General features: G+C 50.1%; 1 protein-coding gene across 1 annotated transcript in view; it reads right to left on the reverse strand.

Moving 5' to 3' along the window:
• LOC106591130 (vascular endothelial growth factor receptor 3) overlaps window positions 1-23,351 on the reverse strand; it is a 220,335-nt gene that overhangs the window by 48,744 nt on the left and 148,240 nt on the right. Inside the window, exons 12-14 of the mRNA XM_082974983.1 lie at window positions 20,622-20,730; window positions 19,785-19,915; window positions 18,580-18,808 (exon numbers count right to left, since the gene is read on the reverse strand). Coding sequence (XP_082831109.1) covers window positions 18,580-18,808; window positions 19,785-19,915; window positions 20,622-20,730 — 469 coding nt within the window. The remainder of the gene's footprint in view (window positions 1-18,579; window positions 18,809-19,784; window positions 19,916-20,621; window positions 20,731-23,351) is intronic.

The following is a 23,351-nucleotide window of genomic DNA, read 5'->3' on the forward strand; positions in this document are numbered from 1 at the left end:
CCCCCCCCCCCACCAGACCTGCGGGACCCCCCCCCCCCCACCACCAGACCTGCGGGACCCCCCCCCCCCACCAGACCTGCGGGACCCCCCCCCCCCCCACCACCAGACCTGCGGGACCCCCCCCCCCCCCCCACCAGACCTACAGGAAGCCCTGACACCTCACACAGTAGCAACAGGTCAATAGACGCCCAGACCAGCGGGACCCCTCCCGTACCTGCACATAGACGACCCACGCCGAGAGGACCGACATCCAGACCACAACACCACCAGCCACATCCACACCCCAACCAATCAATCAATACCCACACCCCATTTAGGCCCCCTCAGATCAGGCCTATGCCCCTCATTGCCCCCCCCCCCCCCACTCCCACAAAGAGGGCTTCAACATGGAAGTCACACATACGCCCAGGTAGTGAGCAGGCAAACTGGCCCAACCCCAACTCTTACACTAGCCCAAACCAATTGTCACGTCCTGACCAGTATAAGGGGTTATTTGTTATGGTAGTTTGGTCAGGACGTGGCGGAGGTTGTGTTTGTTTTGTGTTGTCAGGTTTTTTTTTGGGGTAGTGTTCTATGTTTTGTATTTCTATGTTCTATTTTCTATTTTTTCTATTTCTATGTTTAGTTTAGTGTTTTGACCTTCAATTGGAGGCAGCTGTTCCTCGTTGCCTCTAATTGAAGGTCCTATTTAGTCGGGGTGTTTTTTCTATGGGATTTGTGGGTAGTTGTTTCCTGTTTAGTGTTTGTTGCACCTGACAGGACTGTTTCTCATCGCTGTTTGTTGTTTTGTTAAGTGTTTACATTTTCCTTCATTAAAGAAGATGAGCATTCACATTCCCGCTGCGTTTTGGTCCCAATCACTATGACGGCCGTGACACCAATGGCAGAGAGAGAGAGAGAGAGAGAGAGAGAGAGAGAGTGTGTTGGGAGCAGAGAGAGAGAGAGAGAGACGGGGAGATATGAGAGAGAGAGAGAGAGAGAGAGAGAGAGAGACCAGCCCAAACCAAATGGCATGTACCAGATGCTCAGCAGGCTCTGCTCACACTTACTGGTCTGAGGCCAAACCACACGACTAACAACATTAGACACTTTATGGAACACAAAACCTTCACTATCTCATCCTGGAATATCCAAGGCCTGAGGTCATCTGCCTTTGGACTAAAGAGAAGGAACCTGGACTTCATCAAAGATATCAGAAATACAGATATTGCCATCCTACAAGAAACATGGTACAGAGGAGATGGACCCACTGGTTGCCCTCTAGGTTACAGAGAGCTGGTAGTCCCATCCACCAAACTACCAGGTGGTATAGAGGAGATGGACCCACTGGTTGCCCTCTAGGTTACAGAGAGCTGGTAGTCCCATCCACCACACTACCAGGTGGTATAGAGGAGATGGACCCACTGGTTGTCCTCTAGGTTACAGAGAGCTGGTAGTCCCATCCACCACACTACCAGGTGGGTGGTATAGAGGAGATGGACCCACTGGTTGCCCTCTAGGTTACAGAGAGCTGGTAGTCCCATCCACCAAACTACCAGGTGGTATAGAGGAGATGGACCCACTGGTTGTCCTCTAGGTTACAGAGAGCTGGTAGCCCCATCCACCACACTACCAGGTGGGTGGTATAGAGGAGACGGACCTACTGGTTGCCCTCTGGGTTACAGAGAGCTGGTAGTCCCATCCACCACACTACCAGGTGGTATAGAGGAGATGGACCCACTGGTTGTCCGCTAGGTTACAGAGAGCTGGTAGTCCCATCCACCACACTACCAGGTGGGTGGTATAGAGGAGATGGACCCCCTGGTTGCCCTCTAGGTTACAGAGAGCTGGTAGTCCCATCCACCACACTACCAGGTGGTATAGAGGAGACGGACCCACTGGTTGCCCTCTAGGTTACAGAGAGCTGGTAGTCCCATCCACCACACTACCAGGTGGGTGGTATAGAGGAGATGGACCCACTGGTTGTCCTCTAGGTTACAGAGAGCTGGTAGTCCCATCCACCACACTACCAGGTGGTATAGAGGAGATGGACCCACTGGTTGTCCTCTAGGTTACAGAGAGCTGGTAGTCCCATCTACCACACTACCAGGTGGTATAGAGGAGATGGACCCACTGGTTGTCCTCTAGGTTACAGAGAGCTGGTAGTCCCATCCACCAAACTACCAGGTGGTATAGAGGAGATGGACCCACTGGTTGTCCTCTAGGTTACAGAGAGCTGGTAGTCCCATCTACCACACTACCAGGTGGGTGGTATAGAGGAGATGGACCCACTGGTTGTCCTCTAGGTTACAGGGAGCTGGTAGTCCCATCCACCACACTACCAGGTGGTATAGAGGAGATGGACCCACTGGTTGTCCTCTAGGTTACAGAGAGCTGGTAGTCCCATCCACCACACTACCAGGTGGGTGGTATAGAGGAGACGGACCCACTGGTTGTCCTCTAGGTTACAGAGAGCTGGTAGTCCCATCCATTAAAATACCAGGTGTGAAACAGGGAAGGGACTCAAGGGGTACGCTAATGGATATGCTAATTTGGTATAGAGCAGACCTAACTCACTCTATTAAATTAATCAAAACAGGAACATTTTGCATTTGGCAAGAAGTTCAAAAATGAAATTATCTCAACAGAGAAAAATCTTCTCCATCCTACCTATATCCCCCCACTAGAATCCCCATACTTTAATGAAGACAGCTTCTCCATCCTACCTATATCCCCCCACTAGAATCCCCATACTATAATGAAGACAGCTTCTCCATCCTACCTATATCCCCCCACTAGAATCCCCATACTATAATGAAGACAGCTTCTCCATCCTACCTATATCCCCCCACTAGAATCCCCATACTATAATGAAGACAGCTTCTCCATCCTACCTATATCCCCCCACTAGAATCCCCATACTATAATGAAGACAGCTTCTCCATCCTACCTATATCCCCCCACTAGAATCCCCATACTATAATGAAGACAGCTTCTCCATCCTACCTATATCCCCCCACTAGAATCCCCATACTATAATGAAGACAGCTTCTCCATCCTACCTATATCCCCCCACTAGAATCCCCATACTATAATGAAGACAGCTTCTCCATCCTACCTATATCCCCCACTAGAATGCCCATACTTTAATGAAGACAGCTTCTCCATCCTACCTATATCCCCCCACTAGAATCCCCATACTATAATGAAGACAGCTTCTCCATCCTACCTATATCCCCCCCACTAGAATCCCCATACTATAATGAAGACAGCTTCTCCATCCTACCTATATCCCCCACTAGAATCCCCATACTTTAATGAAGACAGCTTCTCCATCCTACCTATATCCCCCCACTAGAATCCCCATACTTTAATGAAGACAGCTTCTCCATCCTACCTATATCCCCCCACTAGAATCCCCATACTATAATGAAGACAGCTTCTCCATCCTACCTAAATCCCCCCACTAGAATCCCTGTACTTTAATGAAGACAGCTTCTCCATCCTACCTATATCCCCCCACTAGAATCCCCATACTATAATGAAGACAGCTTCTCCATCCTACCTATATCCCCCCACTAGAATCCCCATACTTTAATGAAGACAGCTTCTCCATCCTACCTATATCCCCCCACTAGAATCCCCATACTTTAATGAAGACAGCTTCTCCATCCTTCTTCAATCAATCATTTCCAGGACTAGTGTGTGTTTAACCCCTTCCTCTAGGGGACTAGTGTGTGTTTAACCCCTTCCTCTGAGGGGACTAGTGTGTGTTTAACCCCTTCCTCTAGGGGACTAGTGTGTGTTTAACCCCTTCCTCTAGGGGACTAGTGTGTGTTTAACCCCTTCCTCTAGGGGACTAGTGTGTGTTTAACCCCTTCCTCTAGGGGACTAGTGTGTGTTTAACCCCTTCCTCTAGGGGACTAGTGTGTGTTTAACCCCTTCCTCTAGGGGACTAGTGTGTGTTTAACCCCTTCCTCTGAGGGGACTAGTGTGTGTTTAACCCCTTCCTCTAGGGGACTAGTGTGTGTTTAACCCCTTCCTCTAGGGGACTAGTGTGTGTTTAACCCCTTCCTCTAGGGGACTAGTGTGTGTTTAACCCCTTCCTCTGAGGGGACTAGTGTGTGTTTAACTCCTTCCTCTAGGGGACTAGTGTGTGTTTAACCCCTTCCTCTAGGGGACTAGTGTGTGTGTTTAACCCCTTCCTCTAGGGGACTAGTGTGTGTTTAACCCCTTCCTCTAGGGGACTAGTGTGTGTTTAACCCCTTCCTCTAGGGGACTAGTGTGTGTTTAACCCCTTCCTCTAGGGGACTAGTGTGTGTTTAACCCCTTCCTCTAGGGGACTAGTGTGTGTTTAACCCCTTCCTCTGAGGGGACTAGTGTGTGTTTAACCCCTTCCTCTAGGGGACTAGTGTGTGTTTAACCCCTTCCTCTAGGGGACTAGTGTGTGTTTAACCCCTTCCTCTAGGGGACTAGTGTTTGTTTAACCCCTTCCTCTAGGGGACTAGTGTGTGTTTAACCCCTTCCTCTGAGGGGACTAGTGTGTGTTTAACCCCTTCCTCTAGGGGACTAGTGTGTGTTTAACCCCTTCCTCTAGGGGACTAGTGTGTGTTTAACCCCTTCCTCTAGGGGACTAGTGTGTGTTTAACCCCTTCCTCTGAGGGGACTAGTGTGTGTTTAACCCCTTCCTCTAGAGGACTAGTGTGTGTTTAACCCCTTCCTCTAGGGGACTAGTGTGTGTTTAACCCCTTCCTCTGAGGGGACTAGTGTATGTTTAACCCCTTCCTCTAGGGGACTAGTGTGTGTTTAACCCCTTCCTCTAGGGGACTAGTGTGTGTTTAACCCCTTCCTCTAGGGGACTAGTGTGTGTTTAACCCCTTCCTCTAGGGGACTAGTGTGTGTTTAACCCCTTCCTCTAGGGGACTAGTGTGTGTTTAACCCCTTCCTCTGAGGGGACTAGTGTGTGTTTAACCCCTTCCTCTAGGGGACTAGTGTGTGTTTAACCCCTTCCTCTGAGGGGACTAGTGTGTGTTTAACCCCTTCCTCTAGGGGACTAGTGTGTGTTTAACCCCTTCCTCTAGAGGACTAGTGTGTGTTTAACCCCTTCCTCTAGGGGACTAGTGTGTGTTTAACCCCTTCCTCTCGGGGACTAGTGTGTGTTTAACCCCTTCCTCTAGGGGACTAGTGTGTGTTTAACCCCTTCCTCTGAGGGGACTAGTGTGTGTTTAACCCCTTCCTCTAGGGGACTAGTGTGTGTTTAACCCCTTCCTCTAGGGGACTAGTGTGTGTTTAACCCCTTCCTCTGAGGGGACTAGTGTGTGTTTAACCCCTTCCTCTAGGGGACTAGTGTGTGTTTAACCCCTTCCTCTGAGGGGACTAGTGTGTGTTTAACCCCCTTCCCTCTAGGGGACTAGTGTGTGTTTAACCCCCTTCCTCTAGGGGACTAGTGTGTGTTTAACCCCTTCCTCTAGGGGACTAGTGTGTGTTTAACCCCTTCCTCTAGGGGACTAGTGTGTGTTTAACCCCCTTCCTCTGAGGGGACTAGTGTGTGTTTAACCCCTTCCTCTAGGGGACTAGTGTGTGTTTAACCCCTTCCTCTAGGGGACTAGTGTGTGTTTAACCCCTTCCTCTAGGGGACTAGTGTGTGTTTAACCCCTTCCTCTGAGGGGACTAGTGTGTGTTTAACCCCTTCCTCTAGGGGACTAGTGTGTGTTTAACCCCTTCCTCTAGGGGACTAGTGTGTGTTTAACCCCTTCCTCTAGGGGACTAGTGTGTGTTTAACCCCTTCCTCTGAGGGGACTAGTGTGTGTTTAACCCCTTCCTCTGAGGGGACTAGTGTGTGTTTAACCCCTTCCTCTAGTGGACTAGTGTGTGTTTAACCCCTTCCTCTAGGGGACTAGTGTGTGTTTAACCCCTTCCTCTAGGGGACTAGTGTGTGTTTAACCCCTTCCTCTAGGGGACTAGTGTGTGTTTAACCCCTTCCTCTAGGGGACTAGTGTGTGTTTAACCCCTTCCTCTAGGGGACTAGTGTGTGTTTAACCCCTTCCTCTAGGGGACTAGTGTGTGTTTAACCCCTTCCTCTAGGGGACTAGTGTGTGTTTAACCCCTTCCTCTAGGGGACTAGTGTGTGTTTAACCCCCTTCCTCTAGGGGACTAGTGTGTGTTTAACCCCTTCCTCTAGGGGACTAGTGTGTGTTTAACCCCTTCCTCTAGGGGACTAGTGTGTGTTTAACCCCTTCCTCTGAGGGGACTAGTGTGTGTTTAACCCCTTCCTCTAGGGGACTAGTGTGTGTTTAACCCCTTCCTCTAGGGGACTAGTGTGTGTTTAACCCCTTCCTCTAGGGGACTAGTGTGTGTTTAACCCCTTCCTCTGAGGGGACTAGTGTGTGTTTAACCCCTTCCTCTAGGGGGACTAGTGTGTGTTTAACCCCTTCCTCTAGGGGACTAGTGTGTGTTTAACCCCTTCCTCTAGGGGGACTAGTGTGTGTTTAACCCCTTCCTCTAGGGGACTAGTGTGTGTTTAACCCCTTCCTCTAGGGGACTAGTGTGTGTTTAACCCCTTCCTCTGAGGGGACTAGTGTGTGTTTAACCCCTTCCTCTGAGGGGACTAGTGTGTGTTTAACCCCTTCCTCTAGGGGACTAGTGTGTGTTTAACCCCTTCCTCTAGGGGACTAGTGTATGTTTAACCCCTTCCTCTAGGGGACTAGTGTGTGTTTAACCCCTTCCTCTAGGGGACTAGTGTGTGTTTAACCCCTTCCTCTAGGGGACTAGTGTGTGTTTAACCCCTTCCTCTAGGGGACTAGTGTGTGTTTAACCCCTTCCTCTAGGGGACTAGTGTGTGTTTAACCCCTTCCTCTAGGGGACTAGTGTGTGTTTAACCCCTTCCTCTAGGGGACTAGTGTGTGTTTAACCCCTTCCTCTGAGGGGACTAGTGTGTGTTTAACCCCTTCCTCTGAGGGGACTAGTGTGTGTTTAACCCCTTCCTCTAGTGGACTAGTGTGTGTTTAACCCCTTCCTCTAGGGGACTAGTGTGTGTTTAACCCCTTCCTCTAGGGGACTAGTGTGTGTTTAACCCCTTCCTCTAGGGGACTAGTGTGTGTTTAACCCCTTCCTCTAGGGGACTAGTGTGTGTTTAACCCCTTCCTCTAGGGGACTAGTGTGTGTTTAACCCCTTCCTCTAGGGGACTAGTGTGTGTTTAACCCCTTCCTCTAGGGGACTAGTGTGTGTTTAACCCCTTCCTCTAGGGGACTAGTGTGTGTTTAACCCCTTCCTCTTGGGGACTAGTGTGTGTTTAACCCCTTCCTCTAGGGGACTAGTGTGTGTTTAACCCCTTCCTCTAGGGGACTAGTGTGTGTTTAACCCCTTCCTCTAGGGGACTAGTGTGTGTTTAACCCCTTCCTCTAGGGGGACTAGTGTGTGTTTAACCCCTTCCTCTGAGGGGACTAGTGTGTGTTTAACCCCTTCCTCTAGGGGACTAGTGTGTGTTTAACCCCTTCCTCTGAGGGGACTAGTGTGTGTTTAACCCCTTCCTCTAGGGGGACTAGTGTGTGTTTAACCCCTTCCTCTAGGGGACTAGTGTGTGTTTAACCCCTTCCTCTAGGGGACTAGTGTGTGTTTAACCCCTTCCTCTAGGGGACTAGTGTGTGTTTAACCCCTTCCTCTAGGGGACTAGTGTGTGTTTAACCCCTTCCTCTGAGGGGACTAGTGTGTGTTTAACCCCTTCCTCTGAGGGGACTAGTGTGTGTTTAACCCCTTCCTCTAGGGGACTAGTGTGTGTTTAACCCCTTCCTCTAGGGGACTAGTGTGTGTTTAACCCCTTCCTCTAGGGGACTAGTGTGTGTTTAACCCCTTCCTCTAGGGGACTAGTGTGTGTTTAACCCCTTCCTCTGAGGGGACTAGTGTGTGTTTAACCCCTTCCTCTAGGGGACTAGTGTGTGTTTAACCCCTTCCTCTAGTGGACTAGTGTGTGTTTAACCCCTTCCTCTAGGGGACTAGTGTGTGTTTAACCCCTTCCTCTAGGGGACTAGTGTGGTGTCTTAACCCCTTCCTCTAGGGGACTAGTGTGTGTTTAACCCCTTCCTCTAGGGGACTAGTGTGTGTTTAACCCCTTCCTCTAGGGGACTAGTGTGTGTTTAACCCCTTCCTCTAGGGGACTAGTGTGTGTTTAACCCCTTCCTCTAGGGGACTAGTGTGTGTTTAACCCCTTCCTCTAGGGGACTAGTGTGTGTTTAACCCCTTCCTCTAGGGGACTAGTGTGTGTTTAACCCCTTCCTCTAGGGGGACTAGTGTGTGTTTAACCCCTTCCTCTAGGGGACTAGTGTGTGTTTAACCCCTTCCTCTAGGGGACTAGTGTGTGTTTAACCCCCTTCCTCTGAGGGGACTAGTGTGTGTTTAACCCCTTCCTCTAGGGGACTAGTGTGTGTTTAACCCCTTCCTCTAGGGGGACTAGTGTGTGTTTAACCCCTTCCTCTAGGGGACTAGTGTGTGTTTAACCCCTTCCTCTAGGGGACTAGTGTGTGTTTAACCCCTTCCTCTAGGGGACTAGTGTGTGTTTAACCCCTTCCTCTAGGGGACTAGTGTGTGTTTAACCCCTTCCTCTAGGGGACTAGTGTGTGTTTAACCCCTTCCTCTAGGGGACTAGTGTGTGTTTAACCCCTTCCTCTGAGGGGACTAGTGTGTGTTTAACCCCTTCCTCTAGGGGACTAGTGTGTGTTTAACCCCTTCCTCTAGGGGACTAGTGTGTGTTTAACCCCTTCCTCTAGGGGACTAGTGTGTGTTTAACCCCTTCCTCTAGGGGACTAGTGTGTGTTTAACCCCTTCCTCTGAGGGGACTAGTGTGTGTTTAACCCCTTCCTCTAGGGGACTAGTGTGTGTTTAACCCCTTCCTCTAGGGGACTAGTGTGTGTTTAACCCCTTCCTCTAGGGGACTAGTGTGTGTTTAACCCCTTCCTCTGAGGGGACTAGTGTGTGTTTAACCCCTTCCTCTAGGGGACTAGTGTGTGTTTAACCCCTTCCTCTAGGGGACTAGTGTGTGTTTAACCCCTTCCTCTAGGGGACTAGTGTGTGTTTAACCCCTTCCTCTAGGGGACTAGTGTGTGTTTAACCCCTTCCTCTAGGGGACTAGTGTGTGTTTAACCCCTTCCTCTAGGGGACTAGTGTGTGTTTAACCCCTTCCTCTAGGGGACTAGTGTGTGTTTAACCCCTTCCTCTAGGGGACTAGTGTGTGTTTAACCCCTTCCTCTAGGGGACTAGTGTGTGTTTAACCCCTTCCTCTAGGGGACTAGTGTGTGTTTAACCCCTTCCTCTGAGGGGACTAGTGTGTGTTTAACCCCTTCCTCTAGGGGACTAGTGTGTGTTTAACCCCTTCCTCTAGGGGACTAGTGTGTGTTTAACCCCTTCCTCTAGGGGACTAGTGTGTGTTTAACCCCTTCCTCTAGGGGACTAGTGTGTGTTTAACCCCTTCCTCTAGGGGACTAGTGTGTGTTTAACCCCTTCCTCTGAGGGGGACTAGTGTGTGTTTAACCCCTTCCTCTAGGGGACTAGTGTGTGTTTAACCCTCTCTGTCCCTCTCGCGGACTAGTGTCTCTCTAGTCTACCCCTTCCTCTAGGGGACTAGTGTGTGTTTAACCCCTTCCTCTAGGGACTAGTGTGTTTAACCCCTTCCTCTAGGGGACTACGTGTGTTAACCCCTTCCTCTAGGGGGACGTTAACCGTCCGCTGACGTGTTTAACCCCTTCCTCTAGGCGTAACCCCTCCCCTCTAGTCCTACGTTAACCGCCTTCCTCTAGGTCACTAGTGTTCCCCTATACCCTCTTCCTCTAGGGCCCTAGCTAGTGCTGTTTAACCCCTTCCTCTAGGGCGAATACGTAGTGTTTAACCCCTTCCTCCTCCTCGCCGCCCTAGCTTCCTCCCCCTCCCTAACCCCTTCCTCTAGGGGACTCAGTGTGTGTTTAACCCCTTCCTCTAGGGGACTAGGGTTACTCCTCCTCACCCGCGCCGCTACGCCCTACCCCTCTAGCCTTGTGTGCCCCCTTCCCTACTTCCTCTCTCCTACCCTCCTCCCGACTAGTGTTTACCCCTTCCTCTCGGGACTAGTGTGTGTACCCCTCCTCTCTGACTTTCCCCTCCCTCCCCTCTACGTCCCCTTCCCTCAGGGACTAGTGTGTGTTTAACCCCTTCCTCTAGACGAGGTTTAACCCCTTCCTCTAGGGACTCGTCGTTTACCCCTCCTCTACTTCCCTTCCTCTAGGGGACTAGTGTGTGTTTAACCCCTTCCTCTAGGGGGACTTATGTGTGTAGCCTTCCTCACCTCCCCTCTCCCCTCCTCAGGGGACCAGTCCGCGTTTAACCCCTTCCTCTAGGGGACTAGTGTGTGTTTACCCCCTTCCTCTAGGGGACTAGTGTGTGTTTAACCCCTTCCTCTAGGGGACTAGTGTGTGTTTCACCCCTCTCACTCTAGGGGACTCCGTCTCCTGTTCTAACCCCTTCCTCTCGGGGACTAGCGTGTGTTTAACCCCTTCCTCTAGGGGCCTAGTGTGTGTTTAACCCCTTCCTCTAGGGGACTAGTGTGTGTTTAACCCCTTCCTCTGAGGGGACTAGTGTGTGTTTAACCCCTTCCTCTAGGGGGACTAGTGTGTGTTTAACCCCTTCCTCTAGGGGACTAGTGTGTGTTTAACCCCTTCCTCTAGGGGACTAGTGTGTGTTTAACCCCTTCCTCTAGGGGGACTAGTGTGTGTTTAACCCCTTCCTCTGAGGGGACTAGTGTGTGTTTAACCCCTTCCTCTGAGGGGACTAGTGTGTGTTTAACCCCTTCCTCTAGGGGACTAGTGTGTGTTTAACCCCTTCCTCTAGGGGACTAGTGTGTGTTTAACCCCTTCCTCTAGGGGGACTAGTGTGTGTTTAACCCCTTCCTCTGAGGGGACTAGTGTGTGTTTAACCCCTTCCTCTAGGGACTAGTGTGTGTTTAACCCCTTCCTCTAGGGGACTAGTGTGTGTTTAACCCCTTCCTCTAGGGGACTAGTGTGTGTTTAACCCCTTCCTCTAGGGGACTAGTGTGTGTTTAACCCCTTCCTCTGAGGGGACTAGTGTGTGTTTAACCCCTTCCTCTGAGGGGACTAGTGTGTGTTTAACCCCTTCCTCTAGGGGACTAGTGTGTGTTTAACCCCTTCCTCTAGGGGACTAGTGTGTGTTTAACCCCTTCCTCTAGGGGACTAGTGTGTGTTTAACCCCTTCCTCTGAGGGGACTAGTGTGTGTTTAACCCCTTCCTCTAGGGGACTAGTGTGTGTTTAACCCCTTCCTCTGAGGGGACTAGTGTGTGTTTAACCCCTTCCTCTAGGGGACTAGTGTGTGTTTAACCCCTTCCTCTAGGGGACTAGTGTGTGTTTAACCCCTTCCTCTAGGGGACTAGTGTGTGTTTAACCCCCTTCCTCTAGGGGACTAGTGTGTGTTTAACCCCTTCCTCTGAGGGGACTAGTGTGTGTTTAACCCCCTTCCTCTAGGGGACTAGTGTGTGTTTAACCCCTTCCTCTAGGGGACTAGTGTGTGTTTAACCCCTTCCTCTGAGGGGACTAGTGTGTGTTTAACCCCTTCCTATAGGGGACTAGTGTGTGTTTAACCCCTTCCTCTAGGGGACTAGTGTGTGTTTAACCCTTCCTCTGAGGGACTAGTGTGTGTTTAACCCCTTCCTCTAGGGGACTAGTGTGTGTTTAACCCCTTCCTCTAGGGGACTAGTGTGTGTTTAACCCCTTCCTCTAGGGGACTAGTGTGTGTTTAACCCCTTCCTCTAGGGGACTAGTGTGTGTTTAACCCCTTCCTCTAGGGGACTAGTGTGTGTTTAACCCCTTCCTCTGAGGGGACTAGTGTGTGTTTAACCCCTTCCTCTGAGGGGACTAGTGTGTGTTTAACCCCTTCCTCTAGGGGACTAGTGTGTGTTTAACCCCTTCCTCTAGGGGACTAGTGTGTGTTTAACCCCTTCCTCTGAGGGGACTAGTGTGTGTTTAACCCCTTCCTCTGAGGGGACTAGTGTATGTTTAAACCCTTCCTCTAGGGGACTAGTGTGTGTTTAACCCCTTCCTCTAGGGGACTAGTGTGTGTTTAACCCCTTCCTCTAGGGGACTAGTGTGTGTTTAACCCCTTCCTCTAGGGGACTAGTGTGTGTTTAACCCCTTCCTCTAGGGGACTAGTGTGTGTTTAACCCCTTCCTCTAGGGGACTAGTGTGTGTTTAACCCCTTCCTCTAGGGGACTAGTGTGTGTTTAACCCCTTCCTCTAGGGGACTAGTGTGTGTTTAACCCCCTTCCTCTGAGGGGACTAGTGTGTGTTTAACCCCTTCCTCTAGGGGGACTAGTGTGTGTTTAACCCCTTCCTCTAGGGGACTAGTGTGTGTTTAACCCCTTCCTCTAGGGGACTAGTGTGTGTTTAACCCCTTCCTCTGAGGGGACTAGTGTGTGTTTAACCCCTTCCTCTGAGGGGACTAGTGTGTGTTTAACCCCTTCCTCTAGGGGACTAGTGTGTGTTTAACCCCTTCCTCTAGGGGACTAGTGTGTGTTTAACCCCTTCCTCTAGGGGACTAGTGTGTGTTTAACCCCTTCCTCTAGGGGGACTAGTGTGTGTTTAACCCCTTCCTCTGAGGGGACTAGTGTGTGTTTAACCCCTTCCTCTAGGGGACTAGTGTGTGTTTAACCCCTTCCTCTAGGGGACTAGTGTGTGTTTAACCCCTTCCTCTAGGGGACTAGTGTGTGTTTAACCCCTTCCTCTAGGGGACTAGTGTGTGTTTAACCCCTTCCTCTAGGGGACTAGTGTGTGTTTAACCCCTTCCTCTGAGGGGACTAGTGTGTGTTTAACCCCTTCCTCTGAGGGGACTAGTGTGTGTTTAACCCCTTCCTCTAGGGGACTAGTGTGTGTTTAACCCCTTCCTCTAGGGGACCTAGTGTGTGTTTAACCCCTTCCTCTGAGGGACTAGTGTGTGTTTAACCCCTTCCTCTAGGGGACTAGTGTGTGTTTAACCCCTTCCTCTAGGGGACTAGTGTGTGTTTAACCCCTTCCTCTAGGGGACTAGTGTGTGTTTAACCCCTTCCTCTAGGGGACTAGTGTGTGTTTAACCCCTTCCTCTAGGGGACTAGTGTGTGTTTAACCCCTTCCTCTAGGGGACTAGTGTGTGTTTAACCCCTTCCTCTAGGGGACTAGTGTGTGTTTAACCCCTTCCTCTAGGGGACTAGTGTGTGTTTAACCCCTTCCTCTAGGGGACTAGTGTGTGTTTAACCCCTTCCTCTAGGGGACTAGTGTGTGTTTAACCCCTTCCTCTAGGGGACTAGTGTGTGTTTAACCCCTTCCTCTAGGGGACTAGTGTGTGTTTAACCCCTTCCTCTAGGGGACTAGTGTGTGTTTAACCCCTTCCTCTGAGGGGACTAGTGTGTGTTTAACCCCTTCCTCTAGGGGACTAGTGTGTGTTTAACCCCTTCCTCTAGGGGACTAGTGTGTGTTTAACCCCTTCCTCTAGGGGACTAGTGTGTGTTTAACCCCTTCCTCTAGGGGACTAGTGTGTGTTTAACCCCTTCCTCTAGGGGACTAGTGTGTGTTTAACCCCTTCCTCTAGGGGACTAGTGTGTGTTTAACCCCTTCCTCTAGGGGACTAGTGTGTGTTTAACCCCTTCCTCTAGGGGACTAGTGTGTGTTTAACCCCTTCCTCTGAGGGGACTAGTGTGTGTTTAACCCCTTCCTCTAGGGGACTAGTGTGTGTTTAACCCCTTCCTCTAGGGGACTAGTGTGTGTTTAACCCCTTCCTCTAGGGGACTAGTGTGTGTTTTAACCCCTTCCTCTAGGGGACTAGTGTGTGTTAACCCCTTCCTCTAGGGACTAGTAGTGTGTTTAACCCCTTCCTCTAGGGGACTAGTGTGTGTTTAACCCCTTCCTCTAGGGGACTAGTGTGTGTTTAACCCCTTCCTTAGGGGACTAGTGTGTGTTTAACCCCTTCCTCTAGGGGACTAGTGTGTGTTTAACCCCTTCCTCTAGGGGACTAGTGTGTGTTTAACCCCTTCCTCTAGGGGACTAGTGTGTGTTTAACCCCTTCCTCTAGGGGACTAGTGTGTGTTTAACCCCTTCCTCTAGGGGACTAGTGTGTGTTTAACCCTTCCTCTAGGGGACTAGTGTGTGTTTAACCCCTTCCTCTAGGGGACTAGTGTGTGTTTAACCCCTTCCTCTAGGGGACTAGTGTGTGTTTAACCCCTTCCTCTGAGGGGACTAGTGTGTGTTTAACCCCTTCCTCTAGGGGACTAGTGTGTGTTTAACCCCTTCCTCTAGGGGACTAGTGTGTGTTTAACCCCTTCCTCTAGGGGACTAGTGTGTGTTTAACCCCTTCCTCTGAGGGGACTAGTGTGTGTTTAACCCCTTCCTCTAGGGGACTAGTGTGTGTTTAACCCCTTCCTCTAGGGGACTAGTGTGTGTTTAACCCCTTCCTCTAGGGGGACTAGTGTATGTGTTTAACCCCTTCCTCTGAGTGGGACTAGTGTGTGTTTAACCCCTTCCTCTAGGGGACTAGTGTGTGTTTAACCCCTTCCTCTGAGGGGACTAGTGTGTGTTTAACCCCTTCCTCTGAGGGGACTAGTGTGTGTTTAACCCCTTCCTCTAGGGGACTAGTGTGTGTTTAACCCCTTCCTCTAGGGGACTAGTGTGTGTTTAACCCCTTCCTCTAGGGGACTAGTGTGTGTTTAACCCCTTCCTCTAGGGGACTAGTGTGTGTTTAACCCCTTCCTCTAGGGGACTAGTGTGTGTTTAACCCCTTCCTCTAGGGGACTAGTGTGTGTTTAACCCCTTCCTCTAGGGGACTAGTGTGTGTTTAACCCCTTCCTCTAGGGGACTAGTGTGTGTTTAACCCCTTCCTCTAGGGGACTAGTGTGTGTTTAACCCCTTCCTCTAGGGGACTAGTGTGTGTTTAACCCCTTCCTCTAGGGGACTAGTGTGTGTTTAACCCCTTCCTCTAGGGGACTAGTGTGTGTTTAACCCCTTCCTCTAGGGGACTAGTGTGTGTTTAACCCCTTCCTCTGAGGGGACTAGTGTGTGTTTAACCCCTTCCTCTAGGGGACTAGTGTGTGTTTAACCCCTTCCTCTAGGGGACTAGTGTGTGTTTAACCCCTTCCTCTGAGGGGACTAGTGTGTGTTTAACCCCTTCCTCTAGGGGACTAGTGTGTGTTTAACCCCTTCCTCTGAGGGGACTAGTGTGTGTTTAACCCCTTCCTCTAGGGGACTAGTGTGTGTTTAACCCCTTCCTCTAGGGGACTAGTGTGTGTTTAACCCCTTCCTCTAGGGGACTAGTGTGTGTTTAACCCCTTCCTCTAGGGGACTAGTGTGTGTTTAACCCCTTCCTCTAGGGGACTAGTGTGTGTTTAACCCCTTCCTCTAGGGACTAGTGTGTGTTTAACCCCTTCCTCTAGGGGACTAGTGTGTGTTTAACCCCTTCCTCTAGGGGACTAGTGTGTGTTTAACCCCTTCCTCTAGGGGACTAGTGTGTGTTTAACCCCTTCCTCTAGGGGACTAGTGTGTGTTTAACCCCTTCCTCTAGGGGACTAGTGTGTGTTTAACCCCTTCCTCTAGGGGACTAGTGTGTGTTTAACCCCTTCCTCTAGGGGACTAGTGTGTGTTTAACCCCTTCCTCTGAGGGGACTAGTGTGTGTTTAACCCCTTCCTCTAGGGGACTAGTGTGTGTTTAACCCCTTCCTCTAGGGGACTAGTGTGTGTTTAACCCCTTCCTCTGAGGGGACTAGTGTGTGTTTAACCCCTTCCTCTGAGGGGACTAGTGTGTGTTTAACCCCTTCCTCTAGGGGGACTAGTGTGTGTTTAACCCCTTCCTCTAGGGGACTAGTGTGTGTTTAACCCCTTCCTCTGAGGGGACTAGTGTGTGTTTAACCCCTTCCTCTAGGGGACTAGTGTGTGTTTAACCCCTTCCTCTAGGGGACTAGTGTGTGTTTAACCCCTTCCTCTAGGGGACTAGTGTGTGTTTAACCCCTTCCTCTAGGGGACTAGTGTGTGTTTAACCCCTTCCTCTAGGGGACTAGTGTATGTTTAACCCCTTCCTCTAGGGACTAGTGTATGTTTAACCCCTTCCTCTAGGGGACTAGTGTGTGTTTAACCCCTTCCTCTAGGGGACTAGTGTATGTTTAACCCCTTCCTCTAGGGGACTAGTGTGTGTTTAACCCCTTCCTCTAGGGGACTAGTGTGTGTTTAACCCCTTCCTCTAGGGGACTAGTGTGTGTTTAACCCCTTCCTCTAGGGGACTAGTGTGTGTTTAACCCCTTCCTCTAGGGGACTAGTGTGTGTTTAACCCCTTCCTCTAGGGGACTAGTGTGTGTTTAACCCCTACAGCACCGTCGTCCCGAGCCATTATATCCTCCAAACACCGGCTTTGAGGGCATTATCACTTAAATAGACTGTCTACATTCCTCTGTGTGTGTTGGTGTGTGAGGTCTATGTTCCTCTGTGTGTGTTGGTGTATGGTTACTGGAACCAATAAGGGTTCTTGGCTCCCCATAGGAGAACCCTTTGAAGAACCCTGTTTGGTTCCAGGTAGAACTATTTTGGGTTCCATGTGTCTCTCCCCCTCACCTTTAACTGGTATGTATTTGGTAGACAGTGTCTCTCTCCCCCTCACCTTTAACCGGTATGTATTTGGTAGACAGTGTTTCTCTCCCCCTCACCTTTAACCGGTATGTATTTGGTAGACAGTGTCTCTCTCCCCCTCACCTTTAACCGGTATGTATTTGGTAGACAGTGTTTCTCTCCCCCTCACCTTTAACCGGTATGTATTTGGTAGACAGTGTCTCTCCCTCACCTTTAACCGGTATGTATTTGGTAGACAGTGTTTCTCTCCCCCTCACCTTTAACCGGTATGTATTTGGTAGACAGTGTCTCTCCCTCACCTTTAACCGGTATGTATTTGGTAGACAGTGTTTCTCTCCCCCTCACCTTTAACCAGTATGTATTTGGTAGACAGTCTCTCCCCCTCACCTTTAACCGGTATGTATTTGGTAGACAGTGTCTCTCCCCCTCACCTTTAACCGGTATGTATTTGGTAGACAGTCTCTCCCCCTCACCTTTAACCGGTATGTATTTGGTAGACAGTGTTTCTCTCCCCCTCACCTTTAACCAGTATGTATTTGGTAGACAGTGTGTCTCTCCCCCTCACCTTTAACCGGTATGTATTTGGTAGACAGTGTCTCTCCCCCTCACCTTTAATCGGTATGTATTTGGTAGACAGTGTTTCTCTCCCCCTCACCTTTAACCGGTATGTATTTGGTAGACAGTGTGTCTCTCCCCCTCACCTTTAACCGGTATGTATTTGGTAGACAGTGTTTCTCTCCCCCTCACCTTTAACCGGTATGTATTTGGTAGACAGTGTGTCTCTCCCCCTCACCTTTAACCGGTATGTATTTGGTAGACAGTGTTTCTCTCCCCCTCACCTTTAACCGGTATGTATTTGGTAGACAGTGTCTCTCCCCCTCACCTTTAACCGGTATGTATTTGGTAGACAGTGTTTCTCTCCCCCTCACCTTTAACCGGTATGTATTTGGTAGACAGTGTCTCTCCCCCTCACCTTTAACCGGTATGTATTTGGTAGACAGTCTCTCCCCCTCACCTTTAACCGGTATGTATTTGGTAGACAGTGTCTCTCCCCCTCACCTTTAACCGGTATGTATTTGGTAGACAGTGTTTCTCTACCCCTCACCTTTAACCGGTATGTATTTGGTAGACAGTGTTTCTCTCCCCCTCACCTTTAACCGGTATGTATTTGGTAGACAGTGTCTCTCTCCCCCTCACCTTTAACCGGTATGTATTTGGTAGACAGTGTTTCTCCCCCTCACCTTTAACCGGTATGTATTTGGTAGACAGTGTGTCTCTCCCCCTCACCTTTAACCAGTATGTATTTGGTAGACAGTGTCTCCCCCTCACCTTTAACCGGTATGTATTTGGTAGACAGTGTTTCTCTCCCCCTCACCTTTAACCGGTATGTATTTGGTAGAAGACAGTCTCTCCCCCTCACCTTTAACCGGTATGTATTTGGTAGACAGTGTTTCTCTACCCCTCACCTTTAACCGGTATGTATTTGGTAGACAGTCTCTCCCCTCACCTTTAACCGGTATGTATTTGGTAGACAGTGTCTCTCCCCCTCACCTTTAACCGGTATGTATTTGGTAGACAGTCTCTCCCTCACCTTTAATTGGTATGTATTTGGTAGACAGTGTCTCTCCCCCTCACCTTTAACCGGTATGTATTTGGTAGACAGTCTCTCCCTCACCTTTAACCGGTATGTATTTGGTAGACAGTCTCTCCCCTCACCTTTAACCGGTATGTATTTGGTAGACAGTGTGTCTCTCCCCCTCACCTTTAACCGGTATGTATTTGGTAGACAGTCTCTCCCCCTCACCTTTAACCGGTATGTATTTGGTAGACAGTGTTTCTCTCCCCCTCACCTTTAACCGGTATGTATTTGGTAGACAGTGTTTCTCTACCCCTCACCTTTAACCGGTATGTATTTGGTAGACAGTGTTTCTCTCCCCCTCACCTTTAACCGGTATGTATTTGGTAGACAGTGTTTCTCTCCCCCTCACCTTTAACCGGTATGTATTTGCGTAGACAGTGTTTCTCTCTGCTCCTCCTATTCTGAACCTCACAGACATAGTTCCCTTCATCCTGTAGCGTGATGCTAGCTACAATCATCTCCAGGACCCAGCTGTTAGACCGCTCCTGATAGGTCAGTTGTCCATCCAGGCGGTCAGCGTACAGATGGACACTACGACAGTCCAGCTCCAGGGGTTTACCACTCTCATCCTGCAGCGCCTGGGAGGGAGAGGGAGGAGAGGAGAGAGAGAGAGACAGAGAGAGACAGAGAGAGAGACAGAGAGAGAGACAGAGAGAGAGAGAGACACAGAGAGACACAGAGAGAGAGAGACACAGAGAGACACAGAGAGAGAAAGAGAGAGAGAGAGAGAGAGAGAGAGAGAGAGAGAGAGAGAGAGAGAGAGAGAGAGAGAGAGAGAGAGAGAGAGAGAGAGAGAGAGGAGAGATAGAGACGAGAGAGAGACAGAGAGAGAGACAGAGAGAGAGACAGAGAGAGAGACAGAGAGAGAGAGACACAGAGAGACACAGAGAGACAGAGAGAGACAGAGAGAGAGAGACAGAGAGAGACAGAGACAGAGACAGAGAGAGAGAGAGACAGAGAGAGAGAGTCAGTCAGTCAGTCTTCCTGTCCCGTCCTGTCCTGTTCTACTAGCCTGGGTCCCAGATCGGTTTTGTGTTGGCTTACCAAAATCCATCAACGAGTTTACAATGGAATTGTCAAGACAGCACAAACAGATCTCACACTTGTTTAACAAAATTCAACAAGTGTCAAGAACAAAGCTTTGCTTGTATTCTTTATTCAGTGTGCCCTTCTCTCTTACCTGTGGGTCCAGTCTGTACCAGGTGAGTTGTTACCTGTGGGTCCAGTCTGTACCAGGTGAGTTGTTACCTGTGGGTCCAGTCTGTACCAGGTGAGTTGTTACCTGTGGGTCCAGTCTGTACCAGGTGAGTTGTTACCTGTGGGTCCAGTCTGTACCAGGTGAGTTGTTACCTGTGGGTCCAGTCTGTACCAGGTGAGTTGTTACCTGTGGGTCCAGTCTGTACCAGGTGAGTTGTTACCTGTGGGTCCAGTCTGTACCAGGTGAGCTGTTACCTGTGGGTCCAGTCTGTACCAGGTGAGCTGTTACCTGTGGGTCCAGTCTGTACCAGGTGAGTTGTTACCTGTGGGTCCAGTCTGTACCAGGTGAGCTGTTACCTGTGGGTCCAGTCTGTACCAGGTGAGTTGTTCGTAGGTGTAGTTGTCAGCGATGCAGCTTAGCGACACTTCCTCCTGCTCCAGAGGTTCCTCAGACGGACCCAGCTCTACACTGAACCCTTCTGGGATAGCTGGAGGAGGGAGGGAGGGGGGAGGTGGAAGGGAGGGAGGGGGGGAGGAGGGAGGGGGGAAGGGAGGGAGGGAGTGGGGGGGAGGGGGGAAGGGAGGGAGGGAGTGGGGGGAGGGAGGGAGGGAGGGAGGGAGGGGGGAAGGGGGGAAGGGGGAGGGTGGGGGTAAGGGAGGGAGTGAGGGTATTAGGAAAGTTAGAGAGATTTTTTTGAGGGCTCTATGGTTCAAAATGTTCAGTTTTTTTAACTACTACACAAATTATTAGTACTACTATTACAAAATGGCAGATCTATTTATTAATGTATATATTCTGCATATTACTGTATAGTACTTATTAATGTATATATACTGCATATTACTGTACGTACTTATTAATGCATATATACTGCATATTACTGTACAGTACTTATGAATGTATATACAGTATAGTGCATATTACTGTACAGTACTTATTAATGTATATACAGTATAGTGCATATTACTGTACAGTACTTATGAATGTATATACAGTATAGTGCATATTACTGTACAGTACTTATTAATGTATATACAGTATAGTGCATATTACTGTACAGTACTTATGAATGTATATACTGTACAGTGCATATTACTGTACAGTACTTATTAATGTATATACAGTATAGTGCATATTACTGTACAGTACTTTGTATGCTAAACCAAGAGAAGGAAATAAGTTGAAAAACTCACTGGTCACATAGAAGTATATCAGCCTTTGGTCTTTACCCACTTTGTTGTCAGCAGAACATTTATACATGACTGATACACTGGCATTCTGGATCACCAGTCTGCTGACTATCTGGAGAGGAGAGGGGAGGGGAGAGGAGAGGAGAGGAGGGGAGGAGAGAGGAGAGGAGAGGAGAGGAGAGAGGAGAGGAGAGGAGGAGAGGAGAGGAGGAGAGGAGAGGAGAGGGGAGAGGAGGTGAGGGTAGGAGAAGAGAGGAGAGGAGAGGAGAGGTGAGGTGAGGTGAGGTGAGGTGAGGTGAGGGTAGGAGAAGAGAAGAGAAGAGAGGAGAGGAGAGGAGGGGAGGGGAGGGGAGGTGAGGGTAGGAGAAGAGAAGAGAAGAGAGGAGAGGAGAGGAGAGGAGGGGAGGAGAGGAGAGGAGAGGGGAGAGGAGGTGAGGGTAGGAGAAGAGAGGAGAGGAGAGGAGAGGTGAGGTGAGGTGAGGTGAGGGTAGGAGAAGAGAAGAGAAGAGAGGAGAGGAGAGGAGAGGAGGGGAGGGGAGGGGAGGTGAGGGTAGGAGAAGAGAAGAGAAGAGAGGAGAGGAGAGGAGAGGAGGGGAGGTGAGGGTAGGAGAAGAGAGGAGAATATAAACAAATGAATATACAAACGTTCTGCATCACCAGCCTGCTGACTATCTAGAGAGGAAGACAGGTTTCAATACAAACATGGTTTTCATACTAAATAAATCTTCTCTTACATTGAAAGTGCTGAACAGGGAAGGAAGATAGCTTCTAAATGTTTTATTATGTGTTTTTATGACTAGACTAGACAACTGACTGGGACTTTGAACCCTGACCTGGAATCCACACTCAATCAATCCACTAGTATCTACTCTGGCTCTGCTGGCCTGGTTGATTCTATGCTGCTCTGGTTGTCCTGGCTGTCCTGGTTGATTCCATGCTGCTCTGGTTGTCCTGGCTGGCCTGGTTGATTCTATGCTGCTCTGGTTGTCCTGGCTGTCCTGGTTGATTCCATGCTGCTCTGGTTGTCCTGGCTGGCCTGGTTGATTCCATGCTAATCTGGCTCTGCTTGTCCTGGCTGGCCTGGTTGATTCTATGCTGCTCTGGTTGTCCTGGCTGTCCTGGCTGGCCTGGTTGATTCCATGCTACTCTGGCTCTGGTTGTCCTGGCTGGCCTGGTTGATTCTATGCTGCTCTGGTTGTCCTGGCTGGCCTGGTTGATTCCATGCTACTCTGGCTCTGGTTGTCCTGGCTGTCCTGGTTGATTCCATGCTAATCTGGCTCTGCTTGTCCTGGCTGGCCTGGTTGATTCCATGCTGCTCTGGCTCTGGTTGTCCTGGCTGTCCTGGTTGATTCCATGCTACTCTGGCTCTGGTTGTCCTGGTTGATTCCATGCTACTCTGGCTCTGGTTGTCCTGGCTGTCCTGGTTGATTCCATGCTGCTCTGGTTGTCCTGGCTGTCCTGGTTGATTCCATGCTGCTCTGGTTGTCCTGGCTGTCCTGGTTGATTCCATGCTGCTCTGGTTGTCCTGGCTGGCCTGGTTGATTCCATGCTACTCTGGCTCTGCTTGTCCTGGCTGTCCTGGTTGATTCCATGCTACTCTGGCTCTGCTTCTCCTGGCTGGCCTGGTTCATTCCATGCTACTCTGGCTCTTGTTGTCCTGGCTGGCCTGGTTGATTCCATGCTACTCTGGCTCTGGTTGTCCTGGCTGGCCTGGTTGATTCCATGCTGCTCTGGTTGTCCTGGCTGGCCTGGTTGATTCCATGCTGCTCTGGTTGTCCTGGCTGGCCTGATTGATTCCATGCTACTCTGGCTCTGGTTGTCCTGGCTGGCCTGGTTCATTCCATGCTACTCTGGCTCTTGTTGTCCTGGCTGGCCTGGTTGATTCCATGCTACTCTGGCTCTGGTTGTCCTGGCTGGCCTGGTTGATTCCATGCTGCTCTGGTTGTCCTGGCTGGCCTGGTTGATTCCATGCTGCTCTGGTTGTCCTGGCTGGCCTCATTGATTCCATGCTACTCTGGCTCTGCTTGTCCTGGCTGTCCTGGTTGATTCCATGCTAATCTGGCTCTGCTTGTCCTGGCTGGCCTGGTTGATTCCATGCTACTCTGGTTGTCCTGGCTGGCCTGGTTGATTCCATGCTACTCTGGCTCTTGTTGTCCTGGCTGGCCTGGTTGATTCCATGCTACTCTGGCTCTTGTTGTCCTGGCTGGCCTGGTTGATTCCATGCTACTCTGGCTCTGGTTGTCCTGGCTGTCCTGGTTGATTCCATGCTACTCTGGCTCTTTTTGTCCTGGCTGGCCTGGTTGATTCCATGCTACTCTGGCTCTGGTTGTCCTGGCTGACCTGGTTGATTCCATGCTGCTCTGGTTGTCCTGGCTGGCCTGGTTGATTCCATGCTACTCTGGCTCTGGTTGTCCTGGCTGGCCTGGTTGATTCCATGCTGCTCTGGTTGTCCTGGTTGTCCTGGCTGGCCTGGTTGATTCCATGCTACTCTGGCTCTGGTTGTCCTGGCTGGCCTGGTTGATTCCATGCTACTCTGGCTCTTGTTGTCCTGGCTGGCCTGGTTGATTCCATGCTACTCTGGCTCTGGTTGTCCTGGCTGGCCTGGTTGATTCCATGCTACTCTGGCTCTGGTTGTCCTGGCTGGCCTGGTTGATTCCATGCTGCTCTGGTTGTCCTGGTTGTCCTGGCTGGCCTGGTTGATTCCATGCTACTCTGGCTCTTGTTGTCCTGGCT

This window comes from Salmo salar, chromosome 05 (genome assembly GCF_965601325.2).
Source record: "Salmo salar chromosome 05, fSalSal1, whole genome shotgun sequence".
Lineage (NCBI taxonomy): Eukaryota > Metazoa > Chordata > Actinopteri > Salmoniformes > Salmonidae > Salmo > Salmo salar.